We start from the raw sequence: 16,296 nt of genomic DNA on the forward strand, positions 1-16,296 counted from the left end.
TTTTTTTCCATGATACGATGGATTAATTTTGTAATAGTGCTTTATTCATTAATTATTATAATTAAATGCTATTATAATAAATTCTAACGGAGAAATACTAAATGAAAGTTGGTTTTGTGGAAGATCAAATGTATCTTGAATTGGAAAAATATTTATTTTAAATGATAACCAAATTAAAAATGGTTATAAGGTTGCCCACACCTTGATGGTGATAACCGTTTTAATAAAATTTTAAGGCTATTAAAAAAAACTACCGTTCCTAATAATTTACAGCCAGCTTCTCAGAGTTAAAACATTATTACATAAAGTAGTGTAAAATAAATGCAAATTTATTCATTATTTAGGAATATCATTACAAAAAGTTTATCAAAAAATATTATAAAGTGTGATATGCTAATACATTTTTAATGCATTTTAAAGATAATTATAAACATGATGATGATTGCTAACATTTTAAATATGAAGTAAGTCAAATATTAACATGTTGACTGCCAGAGGATTTTCGTAAAATGTTTTTGTTTGTTTGAATTTTTTGGTTTTATTTACTTTGATCTCTTATTAAAAGGTTTCTTAGGTGATCAGTCCTGTGCTTCAGGGTGATATAGATAAATATTACAGAAAAAGAAATCACTTATACATTTTTGATCCCCCCTGGGAAACGAACCCAGAACCACCAGCACGGTGGCGAAACGTTTGACCACTACACTATGGACGGAAACAATAGTTACAAGAGTGATTTTCTAATTTTATTTATCTATCAAACAATTAAATTAACGGATTTAGAAAAATCAAAGAATGTCAGAAAAAATAAAATGTCAATAAACATATATTGCTTTAATTTTTTAAAAGTAATAATTACAATTTTTATGGAAATTTATAGAAAGTCTACCTTAAATATATGTCTTTTTCTTACATAGCACCATTCATACAATACACATAACATTCTATTTTGTAAGGTTACAAATTGGAAGATCCATATTTTTGTATATGTGGTAGATTTTAAAAACATTCAAAAACTGAATGAAATACTAGAAATGGTAATTAAAAAAAATTAATATCATATTTCCTCACACCGCCATTAACTAATACTAATCCATAATTTATAATAATCCAGGGATTAAATGATTAAACTGATATTTTGTCAGATATATTTATATTGAGGATTTTAAATGAAACTAATAATATTTTATCTGACGTTTACTTGATGGTGTACGTCTTAATCATGTGAATTGGTGAATACAGTTGTCCTTATCACGTGAACTTGCGGATATAGTCGTCTTCATGTGAACTTGTGGATACAGTTGTCCTTATCATGTGAACTTGTGGATACAGTTGTCCTTATTATGTTAACTTGTGGATACAGTTGTCCTTATTATGTGAACTTGTGGATACAGTTGTCTTTATCATGTGAATTTGTGGATACAGTCGTCTTTATCATGTGAACTTATGGATACAGTCGTCTTTATCATGTGAATATGTGGATTGAGTCGTCTTTATCATGTGAACTTATGGATACAGTCGTCTTTATCATGTGAACTTGTGGATACAGTTGTCCTTATCATGTGAACTTGTGGATACAGTTGTCCTTATTATGTGAACTTGTGGATACAGTTGTCCTTATTATGTGAACTTGTGAATAAAGTTGTCTTTATCATGTGAATTTGTGGATACAGTCGTCTTTATCATGTGAACTTATGGATACAGTCGTCTTTATCATGTGAACTTGTCGATACAGTCGTCTTTATCATGTGAACTTGTGGATAGCATCATCTTTACACAGATGCAGTTGGTGTAGATTATCCCACCAGAATTTTAAACGGTTTTTCAAAACCAGTTTAAACCACGGAGAGATTGGCGCATCGAATTTGGAAATTGTCCTGAAACAATTGTATTTATAAGAAAATAATATTGGATTTTAAAAATATTTTTTTTAAGAATTTGGTCAATCTTAAAAGCATAAAAAATGATCTTTTAAGTCATAAAACAAAATTCTTTCAAATGCAACCTCGTCCTGACATTCAGTGGTCAGCTGATAACAACAGGTGTTAACGGTAATTTTTTAAGTCTTGCCTAATGGCTGTCAATGCTTAATGTATTGAGATCATATATATATTTTTTTTCCATTAAATATTGGTCACATTCACATGTGAACCCAGCTAATATTTTTTCATATGGAATTTTTGTCACAACGTTAACCCTTCAAATGTCAGGAGGTATTAGTATGGCTGTTCCCGGTAGGCCGTACCATTTTAAGAATAGTAAAACCTATCAAAATTATATTTTTTTGTATATATATTTAATCCAAGACCACGGGACTTGTTTCAATGTACCTTAATATATCATAAAATGTACAACATTTTGAGTGTGTCCAAATACTTGTTCACAAAATCTGGATTATCTCCAATTACAGGAGTTATTTTCATATTATTTTTTGACATTTCATCAAAGATGAAGAAGAATATGGAAGTCTGGGCATTTACGGGGCTTACGACCGTCATAGGCTGGTTTGAGTGATCACTTTACACACGTGTAACATTCACCAATTCTACCCATTATTGACAACCACACTACTCAAATTCTTCGAAGTTCTATATATATGAACCAATTTAGAAACTTTGTTCTTGAATCACTAGAACTTCACTAGAGACATCTATTGGAACTATCTAGAACTTCGAAGAATTTGAGTAGTGTGGTTGTCAATAATGGGTAGAATTGGTGAATGTTACACGTGTGTAAAGTGATCACTCAAACCAGCCTATGACGGTCGTAAGCCCCGTAAATGCCCAGACTTCCATATTCTTCTTCATCTTTGATGAAATGTCAAAAAATAATATCATAAAATGTATGACGATAAGAAAAACTCACATTTTACCAAAAACGTTTGCTAAAAACATTTAAAAAAAGTGCAATATGTTTTTTGAGAACTTTCTATAAAAAACAAACATAAAATATCGGTAAAAATATCAAATACATGCTAGTTGTCATGTAATAAGCTACATTCTTAATGTGTGTTACCTCGGTGCTCCTCACAGATTGAATGACCGTCGTGAATTTTACAAATGTCCAGTAATCTAGAGTTAAAGGATATACATATGCACTAAAAACAATTTTATTCTGAAGACTTACGAAATATACACTGTATGGTGTTGTACATGCATATATGTGTTCTAAGATAAAACCATATTGCGAATGTGGACAAGATATAGGGGATGCAAACCATACGTTCTTTCAGTGTCCGCTCACAACAGAGAAGGAGAACTTTCTAAATAGCTTAACACGGGCAGGAATCCAACTCCCCGGCCGAGTATCCACCTTTCTTTCTGAATCTAATTCTAGAATTGTGGTCATAATTTCTAAAATGATAAAGCAAAACGCATTTAAACGCATTTAAACTATGAATTTTTATGAATTGTTTTTATTATTTTGTTTCTAAATAAAAAAAATCAACTTTGGCACTGGCAGAAACATCCTTTCACTGGGTGACTGGCAAATATATATTTTTTGAACTTTATAAAATGAATTAACTTTGTTTTCACCACTTCCACACTAGTGTGTGGAAGATTTTGGTGACAGTATTTTAATGTTTTTAATGTTTTTGAATTAAAATAAACCCTGATGATGACAAGGTTCTTGTCGAAACCGGTAGGTTAAATTGCATTAATAAAAAAAAGTGGTGAAAACAAAGTTAATTCATTTTATAAAGTTTATAAAATGTGCCACAAAGTATCTGCGGAAAACATTCAAGAAATATATTTTTTAAATGATTAAAATTAGTGCTTGACATAAGCTAGAAATAAGCACAAAAATGGGGGCGATAACGCTAATTTTGTATCTTCGGCCTGACGAGTACGGCATTGGAGAGCCCGTAAACGCGCTGAAGGCAGAGAACGGGTTGAATTCTAACAGCGATACTGAATACTGCCACAAGACAGGCTAGTCCTACTTACTGTTCTAGTGCATTCCTGGGAACGAAGATAAGTTCATCGATTTCATCCTTGTTGGGCTCCAAGTACACGTCCTTCTGCATGAACAGGATGTAGTCCATCTCGTGCTCCCCCCAGCGCCCGTCCCCCGGGTGAAGGTAGTGGATCCGCGTCAGCAGCGTGAAGTCTGAATCCGACATCTATACACAGAAATTGCATTTGTTCATAAAATCATTTCAATCTTCTTTCCTACTTAATATTGCAGATTCTTATTTTACAGTTGTCTTTTAGTCAGCAATATACAAAAATGGAATTATTTAAATTATTATTATTAAAAATAAATAAACAACTATCAAACATATGTATAGTGTCTTTCTTTGCTAAAATCAAATACAATATTTAAAATCAGTTGAAATTTATACCACGCGGCCCAATAACATGTTTTATTTTTTATATTGATTAATTTTTATAATAATCACAGAAAAGTGAGTAAATAACAAACCGTTTAGATAATAAATCATCCATTAAGATTTAAAGAAGATGACATATTTGATTGAATATGTAATTTTAACCCCAAGGAAGATTTTACTGTGCGTCTCAGTAAGTTTAATATTGCCATGTACGGATATTAATATAGTCCAATTTAATCATGTACATAACTGTACGACAGGATATTTTTTCAGTTGTCAATATTATGACAAATTGCTACATTCAAAGACAAAACTGCACTGTGAGAAACTGTGCAAATGCGTTTTGGGCATTATCAAAGGTGTGACAGACTGTATGCTAATGGCGAGTAGAGTTGAGATATTGTACTTCAACTCAAATCCATTTGCTTTGTAGCATTTTATATCATTTAACATTTATACAGTGTTTGAAAGTGGATTTACCTAGGATATTTTTTAAAACTTCTGTAGAAGGCTCACCTGCTCAGAAGGTATTCCCAGCTCATGAGAGAGTCTGCGCTGGGCCGCCGTGATGATATCTTCCTCCTGGTCACCGAACCACAGTGGGTGGCTGCAGCACGAGTTGGTGTACATGTTAGGGAAGGTCACCTGAAAGACAATGTGTCAACCTTTAACTTCAAATACAAAAAAAAAACAGGTCTCAAACGTCTAAAATCTTGTCATTTTTGCTATGCCGCATAGCGGATAGGTGTCACTGCAATACATAAAATATATTATTTCGAGAAATAAAAAATACTTAGTGTTCTGATCCACTCACATTTTTACTAACCAACTAGTTTCGGCAACAACCTGTTGCCCTCTTCAGGGTTTATTTATTACTAATAATTAGTAATAAATAAACCCTGAAGAGGGCAACAGGTTGTTGCCGAAACTAGTTGGTTAATAAAAATGTGAGTGGATCATAACACAAAGTATTTTTTATTTCTCGAAATAATATATCAATATGATCCACAAAGTTAATGCTTTCAATATTCAAAACATTAAATATTACTGATTCCTTCTAAAATATGGCAAAAAGTCATGATTCTTTCAATGCGATCTAATATCGCCCTTGTTGAATTACAATTCTTTAATAAACTTCACAGTACCAATTTGTTAAGATGGTTATAGTTAGATTTGTAACGTTTATATTTTCTAGCATTAAACATTTTTTATGCTTCATTTTTAGGTGAGGTTAGGTTAGGCTAGGTCAAGTGAGGTTGGTTAAGGTTAGGTTACCTTTTTGTGTCCCCTCCTCTGCATGAGCATGTCTCCGCGGGTGTTGAAGAGGAAGACGGAGAAGGCTCGGTGCAGCGGGATGGTTCCGTCGGCAGCCACCATGTGGCAGGCTCGCTTGGAGGCGGAGCCCGTAGTGCGGTCCGCCTCATCCACCAGAATGCACTTCTCTTGGTCGAGAGCTGCTTCCTGAATGGGAAACAAAATATTGCATCAAATTATACACATTACACTACCCATCTTTCTAGTTATTGTCACCACTCTCTGAAGTCTTCAGCGCTGTTCAGTCCAATATGTAGTAATGTCTAGACATATCTTGAATTCGGTCTTCCTCTATTCCTGGGTCATCTTATTATAAAAATATCCGGCGTGCCCTTAGCATTAATAGGCATTAAATTGCCAGCAGAGGTCGCAAAAGTATTTAAAAGTTACATGTTTGGGTCCCTTTAAAGCATGTGTGGCCAACCTTTTCAGCAGCCGGGCCAGATTTTAAAAATGAGATTTCTTACCAGGCTGTAAAACAAAATTTCTTTTATTGTTCGAAGCAAACATGAAATATATTGTTTTTTAAAAGAAGATATTACAAAAATGTGAATTAAACATATTATTAGATCAGAGTTAGGTTATACAAAAAATAAAAATAATAAATAAAAAAAATTTCAAATTATGTAGTGAGATGTCTGATTTTGTTTTTCAGAATTTTTTCATATTATCTTCAATTAGTTTTCTAATGTCATCCACACGCCTAGTAATAATTTGACGAGACAGGCTTTTTTTCAGAAATCCGTTTTCTGTTCTGGACACAGAATTTTAACAACACTCTCCAAACATTCCTTAATCATTTCACCATCTGAATATTGCTTCAATTTTTGCTAGTATCATGGCTACTGCAAACTAGCTTTTACATAGCATTTTGACTTTGAGTCGGTCTAGCAGTTGGTTATAGCAGCTTGTATTCTTATCAATGTGTATTTAAAAGTCGATCGTGAAATGTTGTGATTGTTTGTTAACACGAATATACCATGGAAGAAATTGCCACGATAGTGAAATATATCCATCAATGGAACTACGCACAATGGAATATTCTTTTGGTAGTTTTATGTACACTTAAGCGAAAAAAAAATGAAATGCTCCGCGGGCCACGAGTAGACACCCGCGGGCCGCAGGTTGGCCACCCTTGCTTTAAACTATTCACCTCCCTGAAGCATACCAACGATGTTTACACTTTTGGAAACAGTCCTGGAATGATTCTATTGTGATGTCTTTCAGCTCTTTCATCGCATAAGCCTTTATCTCGGGAATCGCCACAAATCTTCTTCCTTTCAGAGGCCTTTTGAGTTTGGGGAACAAGAAGAAGTCAGAGGAGCAATTAATTAATAAGTACATACTTGCAGAGCATCAACTTGCGGCGCCGCAAGGAGCCGCTGGCAGGTAGAGATCAGTCGGTTGGGTATTCCCGTGCCCACCATCCGGGAAAGGAGAGAGGACCTCATCTGGAAGGGAAAATATACACACATGGAAACTCCACCCAAACCAAATGTCTATGCTGACCCCGATGGCCTAACTAACGGCATGGAATTTGATTCTACCAGTATTTTGTATTAGTCACCAGCTAAAACAAAACTTGTCTAGATTCTCATGACACATTACGTAGGGGATTCAAAAAGTTCGCAGAATTGACATGTATAATGTAGCATTGTAGTGACATTCTTCAGCAGTAATCTCCTCCACCCTGATTTCCTTCATTTTAGTCATCTGTTTTGACATCTCCACATAAATGAAGAAGAAAATGGATGTCTGGGCATTTTAAGGGCTTACGGTTTAACGAACCTACTTTTCATTGTTACGTTTGTATATTAATTGATTGTTATTGTTTTATAAGAGTTGACGACTTTTCTACATAATAAGCAAAGAAAAAAAAAACAATTCAAAAATTTAAAAAGGGCTTACGACTTAGGCCGGCTGAAGTGATCACTTTATAAACATGTAACATTTACCATTTTGCCCATGATTGGAGACAATACTGCTCAAATTTTGGAAGTTAAATTTACGCTTTGATTGGAAAGATCTACTTCTTCGGCAACATTCATGGTTGTAGTTCTTTTACTAGCAGAATCCTTCATAAAACTATACATATGTAAGATTCTTCTTGAATTATCTTACATACTAGGAGATGCGTTAAAATAACATTTTCAATTTTTATTCAACTTATATTATGATTAGTTTTTTATGACATTATCTAAGTCATAAGCTCTGTAAATGCCTAGGTTTCCGTACACTTCTTTATCGATGTTAGGACATCAATAAAAAATCTTCATTTGAATAATTATTACGTGGAGCAAAATTATGGATTTCTTAAAAAAAATTGGAAAAAGCTCAAAAAATACTTGTCAATGACTGTAGGAAGGATTTAAGAAAAATTATGTCAGTCTTATGGTTATATATACATACAATGAACTCTATACAATATTCAATTAGCGTAAATCATTCCTGAGAATTATTCGAAACAGCCTCTTGTTTTAAAACAAGTTGGGTGATTTAACAATCGCGCATAAAATTATACATCATGTATAAAAATAAGTTATTTTTAAGGATACTTTTAAACTTGATTGAACACGAAGGTCACTATTACGTCACATCAGTTTTACCTGTTTATTGCATGTTACGTCATTAAATAAAAAAATATTACACAATAAATTAAATAATATACAGTGAAATGTAACGTCAGTGAACAAAGAATACACCAAATGCATTTGAAGCGTAAAATGGAGTTCAAAATTCAATAATATTAAAAACAGTATGTAGGTATTCTTACAATGTGGATTTTTATACATAAATTCTTCAGGAACTGATTTTTAAATGGAGAGTTTTAAATTCGCAACTAATACCCCGATATATAAAATATCTGTTTTTTATTACTATCAGGAACAAGATGGTGCATAGGGCTCTATAGTGATTTGACGGGGTGTTAACATAATCATTAACTATATAAAGGTAAGGCGATCAGTCCAAAATTCTTAGATATTTTTGGAGGAATATATGTACTTGTTTTTACAACAATTTTTTTCAATCTGTGTCGGGTTGTGGTCCCGTGGTTAGTGTCATGGACTCTTGAGTCAGAGTTTCGCGGTTCGAACCCACTCTGCCACAATTTGATACCTATTTATGATAAAATAAGCCGCTTAGGCTCACAGGAATAGTATGAAATAGAAATATTTTGTAAATAATAAAAACACTAATATTTCTCATTTAAAAAAAATGTATTGTGACAATATAGAAAATTTCAAATCCATGGTGTTTGAAAATGAAGCAGAATGCATCGGAACAAGTGTCAAAAGTGTAAAATCTAATGAGATTTCAAGAAATAATAGTATTTACCAAGTGAAACTACAATTCTAAATCGATAGATGTTACAACAAAATGACTGCCGAATCAGTTAATGGAATATATTTGGTCCGATAAAGATGACACAAGTGAAGAAACTCAGGGTTAATAACATTACTGCTGTAATGGGAAGGAAATGAATTATAAAAAGTGAGTACGATAACTCTGGCTAAAGTGATATATTAAAAAAAATACTTTCTTGTTTTTCACAATTATTTGAGGAATTTATGACGCTATTACTGAAGACCTTGTTACTCCACGTCGTGACTGAATACTATAACTGATAATATGTACTAAAACATCAATATTGTAATAAATAAGTATGAAAAAAATAGCGAAACACAACATAGCAATAAGAATTAGTTTATACTTGCAGTTAAACAGTTTCTATTATGTTAGTACACAATGAAGATATATTTGGATCACATGTATTTGATTGGTATATGACCTACTTATTATAGGTTGTCAAACACCCATTGTGAAGAATTTAACAGGTCATTTACTGATAATTGTTTAATAATGTATCAAGGGTACCCGTAAAATGTTTTTTGAAAGATGATAAAAATAAAGAAGAGGGGTATTGTGAGTAAGAAAACTGACTGATGTTTCTGTTATATACAGGAATGTTAAGATACAATTGAATAAAGGCTAAAAATTTATATACACCGCCTCCGTAGTGTAATGGTCAGCACACTCGTCTACCATTCTAGATGTCCCGGGTTCGATTCGCAGGGGGGGTGAAAATTAATATTGATGTTTTTTTCACTCTAATATTTGATCAATATTACCCTGGACTGGAACCTGAAGGCGAGAGCTGATCACCTTTCCTTCATGTGCTTACGATCAAGATATCACTGCGTTTATATGATGCAGTGTCCTATACACCTTTGGGGTGCGGGTAAGGATTTAAAGAAAAAAGAAGAAAAAATTATATGCTACAAACCTAACTACCTAAAATTGCATTATCAGGGTGTGGTATCAGGATCATGAAAATTTTAAATAAGTAACATATATGTTAGTTTCATTTAATTTTCTATTTTTTTGTTTGTCTTTTCAGCAGATTATCTGTGAATATCGAGAGTCTACCATATTTAAGACAAGTACTAAAATACGTATAATTATTAATATAAAATTAGTATAAATACTTTTTTTATTCACTGATCAGACACTAGATTGTTCACCCCACATATAAAATATCAGAGATACTTCACAAAATCTAAACTGACGCAGCACCGTCAGTCGAAATTCAACATTAATTAACAACTATATACAAAAGGAAACCTACAACAGTACAATGCGCGTCTTAAATACGTTAAAAACTAATGCCATATGGATGCATAAAAATGGACAAAATAGTGAGCGTTACACAAGATTATAAAGTGATCACTTAAGCCAGCCAAATGCCAGGTTGTAAGCTAGTTATTTGAAAGAAGATAGAATGCTCTGACTTCTATCTTCTTTCGTATAAAAATGATAGATGCTTCATCTTAGTTGAGGCACTAACATAACTTTCCATCAAAGCTTATAAAAAAAATATTTAATTTTTTTATTAAGATATGATAAAAGTAGACTTAGGGCGATTGTCCACTACCCGGAATTTGAGCGTGATCGAATTTATGCACAACGTGTTCACGCACCGATCAAGAGCACCGATCCGAAAAAATATGGGCAAAAGCACACGCCAATCCAAGCCAATCATCGTTTTAAAACGCTAACTGACGTGCCGGACGGTAAAATTCCGTGTAGTGGACAAACGCCCTAAGGAAATAGTAATAAAAGAGTATTTACCAGGTGAAAGAAACGCGCCATCGTTATGAGGAGTGAAGCAAGAATGAAGTTTACGCTTCGAAGTTACAAATGGTAATGGTAAATTCTCTATTGCGAGAGTGAAATTATACAAAAAGATTAAAGATACTGTGACAATGAAATATTGAAATGTGTATTTAATACATTTTTTTCCTGTTAAATTTATTCCTGATATACAGTGTTGTTAAATTTATTCCGTCATATATTACAGTAGAGGTTTTATTATTTGTAATACATAATGGAACTGCGTCATTCATCCATAACACCGTTTATTGTCAAACTTTAAAAAAGATTGGAACAGTAAAATATTCTTTAACAAATATACATCAATAGCTCCCAAGTGCACCTAGAATTTGTGAACAAGGAATTGAACACCTTTCCTAATTTGAAAGATGTAGTCATATGCACTAGCCGCTATGCTACGGAGGTGTAATAATGTTGTCTAGTTAAAAAAAAAATAGCATGTGCAGTAAAATTATAGAAGTAAAATTTCTTAAAGAATAAAGAATAAGAGAGATTTTGTGCTTTTTTTGTTTATACAGAGAGAGAGAGAGAGAGAGAGAGAGAGAAATATAGAAATGTGTTTTTTTTAAATTTTGAATGATTTAGTAATTTTAAGAATTTACATAAAAATCAGGTACAACGAACATCGTTTTCAGAATTCTGTAGAATTTTTTTTTTTTTTTTTGTATTGAATTAACTCAAATAACCCGAGAGTAGGGTGGTTAAGATGGGTTGGCCATGTGGAGCAAATGAATGAGGGACCAAGGGTAAAACAGATTAAAAAAAAAAACAAAGTAGCATAAATTTTTAAACTAGACAGGTCAAAGCCGCAATAATCAGGGAGCATGGATGAGAAGATATAAGGATTTGGAAGAAGCGAAGGAAGTCTATGTGATGCTTAGTTATATTATTTTTTGACATCTCATCAAAGATGAAGAAGAATATGGAAGTCTAGGTATTCATGGGGCTGACAACCGTCATAGGCTGGTTTCAGTGATCACTTTACACACGTGTAACATTCACCAATTCTACCCATTATTGACAACCACACTATTCAGATTCTTGGAAGTTCTATATATAAATGAAGCAATTTTGAAACATTGTTCATGAATCACTAGAACTTCACTAGAGACATCTATTGGTGAGATGAAAATAAGTTTTTCATTGAGCAGAAACTCTTTTATTAGTATGTGAGATTCGAATCCTGGATTAAAATAATTTATAATCACTTCCATATTTCCTTCATCTTTGATGAGATGTCAAAAAATAATATGAAAAATAACTCCTTTAATTGGAGATAATCCAGATTTGTGAACAAGTATAGTTTTCAATATAGATGAACGCACGTTTAACCTTGGCTCGTAACGCATGTCTATATTGAAAACTATAGTGCATGTTGGTCTTCGGGTCGGCCAAAAATCGCATGTGTTAGACATTTTGTGTAGTTTTGAGTGTGTAAATGGTGCTATGGAGGTGAAGGGTAGTATTGTTTGCATGCTGTGTGATTGTCCTGACCAAGAGACGGGTACGTCTCGAAACCGGTAGACGTAAAAATCTCGGTGAGTGGTTATATACTAATTTTATTAACATTTTTGTAAAAAAATAAATAAGTAAAAATGACTAACCACAAAGTAAATGCTTTAAATATTAATAATATTGAGAATATAATTAAATATTGATTATAAGTTTTTGTGGTAAATTGTATTCTTCACAGAAAACGGTTGCGTGACACTGGAAAATAAATTATGAACAGTATATTTAAGGAGACTTAATAGATCACAAAATACATTGTTCGGGAGATACATATCTAGCGTATTGTACCGGTGACCTATAATTTGAATATAAGTAAGGTCAAAAGGATGTGCTATTGAATATGAATATCTTCTTGAATATGTCCTCATGAATATGAATGGTTTGAAATTTCAAATGCGTTATATTGAATAGATTGAGACTGTCTGATAACATTTCTTGGAACCAACTACACATTTTATTATAAATATACACTTTTGCTTCGACAAATGAGTAAAGAAAAATCTCTAGAATAATATGAATTTATTATGACACGGAAGAAAAATTGGCTGTCTTAAAATATGAATAAAGCACCGTGGTTGGGTAAATGTTTAGATTAGTTTATTAATGAAAGATAAGTGCGATTGCACTCTCATTGATAGTTGATAACTGAAAAAGTTGGACAAAATGTAATCCAATATTCTCTTTCTAATCCTTATCCCCACCCAATGGTGCATAGGGCACTGCATCGTGCCGACACAGTGTTATCTTGATCGTTACTTACATGAAGGCAAGTTAATCACTCCTGCGCTTCAGGGTCCAGTCCAGGGTAATATTAAATAAATATTAGAGTGAAATCTCAAATATTTATATTCACTGTCCTCGAATAGAACCCGGGATCTCCAGCGCGGTAGCTAATCACTCTAACCATTACGCCACGGAGGGTGACAAAAAATCCAATACCATAATAAAAACCTTATTCAATCTACGCTCTTTGATTTAATTGTTTGATGGCCTGCTATATATAATGAAAATTAAATCTAATAGTTGAGATTTAGGACCATCAATGATTGTAGAGGTATCTGGCTGTAGACAGTCAGATACCTCTACAATCATTGATGGTAGAGCTTAGGGGACAAAGCGCCTGACTGGCAATCAAATTACCGAGTTCTAAGTGATTTTGAGATCCATGTTCAAACTGGGGCAGTCCCGGGCAAACCGGGACATAGGTTAAACCGAAATATCGCTGGTTAAGAGTTGGTTCATATTGTATATGGGTCGCTATTTATTAAGATACATCGATATGTGTGACTGTAATCGACTGTGGCGTTATTAGTGTTACTCATAAAATATGAAATAATTCGTAATAACACGAGGCATTACCATACGGCCTTACCATATTATCAAACGGCCATTCTAAAAGATTTTCAGCAGGGTAAATTTATTATTGAATTGTAGACAAATTAATCAATTTGATCAAATTATTTTCAATCATCTTATAAATAAAAATAATTAATAGATACAGTAGACACTCTCTTAACCAGTGTTGCTATAACTGGTTTCTTCTAGGAATGGCTCGCGCCCAAAATACAATCAGAATAGTACGGCTGTCCAAATTTAAAACACAGTAAGGGACATTTTTTTGTAGTACGTTTTTTTTTGCATTTATGGACTAAGTAGACTCTACTTAGTCCGAAAATCCAAAAAAAACGTACTACAAAAAAAAAGTCCCTTACTGTGTTTTAAATTTGGACAGCCGAGTAGAAATTTGAGCTTGATGTGTGGCTTTTTCCTGTACATATCTATTACTGAGGGTTTCTAAATACAGAATAAAAGTTCTGTTTTCTTAGTGATTTGAAAAAATTGTGTTTTTTCTTCCTTGCGAAAGTGTTTTTTTAAATGTGTTTAAAAGAAGTGATAAAATATACTTATACAACATGATGAAATTTTTGAAATCAAATTATCTTTTTCATGCATGGTTTTTGCTGATATTTTATGGCACATTTTATAAACTTTATAAAATAAAGCTCAAGCATTGTTTTAAACCACTTTCATTTTTGGTACTTCTTTCCAATCATAACTATGAATATTTCTGTTTTAAGTTTTAAGTTTAGTATGTATCTATCTTCTAGGGTACTAACCGAAATCAGTTGAAAGATTACATTTATTTTAACATTCCTGGGAATCAAACCCGAGACCTCCAGCAAAGTTACTAAATACGTTTATAGCTACATTATGAAGGGGGACTAATAATATAACATTATTATAGACACTGCATAAAACAGAAATCATTTAAAAAAATTAAAACAATTTTTTTTAAATATCCAAATTAAATGATAAAGTCAATTATTAATCAGTGTTAAAGTACATGGGATCAAGTACTATTTAGATATTTAAAATAATCTCACGTCATTTCACGCAGTTCGCACATAGAAATCTATGATAATGAGTCAATAAGGAAAATTGGAGATTTAATTATATTTAAATTAGGAAAAAAGGTATGCTTACGATGCAGGTTTTTCTTTAAAATTTATAAATTGGCACGAATCGATTGAAATGTTCGTTTTGTAGGCGATAAAGACATAATTCTAAATATTTGGGTCATATTCGACTTTCATTTCGAGAAGAATGTGCGGAATGTCAAATGTAAATATTTGGACAGTATTGTCAGCAGTCGGTAAAACATCAATTAAAAATATAAATTCGAGACTCACTTGCAAATAATGCCAATAATAGAGAAAGAATACTTACGTTTGGCGTTTGATCCGGTACTACTTTCTATCGGCCTATAAAACACCTTGACGAAATATTTTTTACGAACTGTGCTGCCGAGAAATTTGATTTCTTTTCACCCACTTCTGTCAATTTCGAGTGCGCCACAGATATTGGATAAAAACTTTCTATGGATAATATTTGACGTAAGTTTTAGTGTTGCCAGTCTATAAGGCATTTTAAAATGAAAAGAGCCTACCTGAAGACCATAGTAAACGCACAAGTGTTGACACTATAATATGTAACAAAAAAGTTTTACGAAGAAGAAAAAATAATGGTTTTGTTAGGCCAATAGAATGAATAAAACATTCTTACGGATAAAAAATGAATTAATGTTTCATTCCTATCATTGTATTAACGATGTTGTTCATTCAAATAAATATTATAAATAAATAACCATTACGCCGCCTCCCGATAAAACAGAACGCCAAACCACTCTGTCTTTGCAAATATTCTTCGCCACTCCACTCACTCCATTCATGCATCTCCTCAAATATACCCACCGATTATTCCGACTCCTGGACATGCCAAGCTATAATAAAAATATTTATTTTGATACTTACTTTGATTTTATTTTTAAATCTATTTTAAAAATATGTTATTATTGCTGAAGACAGTAAGGTTTCAGAAATCTTTTTTGATATCTTTCCGTGCCAGATGGTGTAAATAGGCGTTGTTTTTAATTAATCGTTTTTACGTACGACATAACACTCATTCCTTTCAACAACGTCATAAATAAAAAAATCTTGATTTTTCAGGAGATCGTTTTTAAAGTTTAAAAGTAAAATACAATGTATTAAAAATAAATATCAAGCCACTTATTGAACTTTTTACTGCGCAACAGATGTTTTTAGGTTAAACTTGAATGTTTTTTCTCCATTTGAAAAATATTAGGTTTATTTAAAAAAATAATTAAATTAGCCATGTAGCTGATAAATATTAAGTAAAAAATATGTCGCTTTTGTTGGGATATCTATGGAGTAATAGCATCATTGCTAGGAGACTTAGGAGTACTAGTTTTTGTAAATTGTACAACTCATATAACGTACAAGTCTCATGATCATGAGAAAAAGGTATATCTTAATCACAATAAAGGAGAACAAAACTCAACATTTTGAGTATATCCAATTTTTTTATACACAAATATGTTACAAAGACTAAGAGCATGGTGTTTTCTCGGATCCCGGCGGGATGTAGCGTGACTGCAGTCATCTCAA

The 16,296-nt window shown here is 32.6% G+C and overlaps 1 protein-coding gene across 3 annotated transcripts; it reads right to left on the reverse strand.

The window, feature by feature from the left end:
- Idi (Isopentenyl-diphosphate delta isomerase) lies at positions 1 to 15,194 on the reverse strand. 3 transcript variants are annotated; one of them, XR_015837352.1, is made up of 7 exons: positions 15,059 to 15,194; positions 6,994 to 7,098; positions 5,609 to 5,794; positions 4,850 to 4,978; positions 3,948 to 4,123; positions 1,600 to 1,877; positions 513 to 1,319 (listed from the first exon to the last, which is right to left on the reverse strand). XR_015837352.1 is itself a non-coding variant. In XM_088257841.1 (6 exons), the coding sequence occupies exons 2-6, from the start codon at positions 7,096 to 7,098 to the stop codon at positions 1,745 to 1,747; spliced, it is 729 nt and encodes a 242-aa protein (XP_088113967.1). In that variant the 5' UTR covers positions 15,059 to 15,194; the 3' UTR covers positions 1 to 1,744. The 3 variants fall into 3 exon arrangements, 2 of the variants coding, with proteins under 2 accessions (XP_088113967.1, XP_088113966.1); XM_088257841.1 differs by having other exon boundaries at positions 1 to 1,877; XM_088257840.1 differs by lacking the exon at positions 15,059 to 15,194 and adding an exon at positions 10,778 to 10,857 and having other exon boundaries at positions 33 to 1,877.
- Positions 15,195 to 16,296: the final 1,102 nt, after the last annotated feature.

The sequence above is a fragment of the Brachycentrus maculatus genome, unplaced genomic scaffold (genome assembly GCF_059751285.1).
Source record: "Brachycentrus maculatus isolate JH-2025_06_01 unplaced genomic scaffold, ASM5975128v1 h1tg000087l, whole genome shotgun sequence".
In the NCBI taxonomy this organism is placed as follows: Eukaryota; Metazoa; Arthropoda; class Insecta; order Trichoptera; family Brachycentridae; genus Brachycentrus; species Brachycentrus maculatus.

Coding starts and splice junctions, on each gene's coding strand:
- Idi (XM_088257840.1), bottom strand. CDS start 10,798: ATGGCGCGTTTCTTTCACCTG. Junction 7,099..10,777: donor TGGCGCGTTTCTTTCACCTG/GTAAATACTCTT, acceptor TTTCCCTTCCAG/ATGAGGTCCTCTCTCCTTTC. Junction 4,979..5,608: donor AGAGGAGGGGACACAAAAAG/GTAACCTAACCT, acceptor ATTGTCTTTCAG/GTGACCTTCCCTAACATGTA.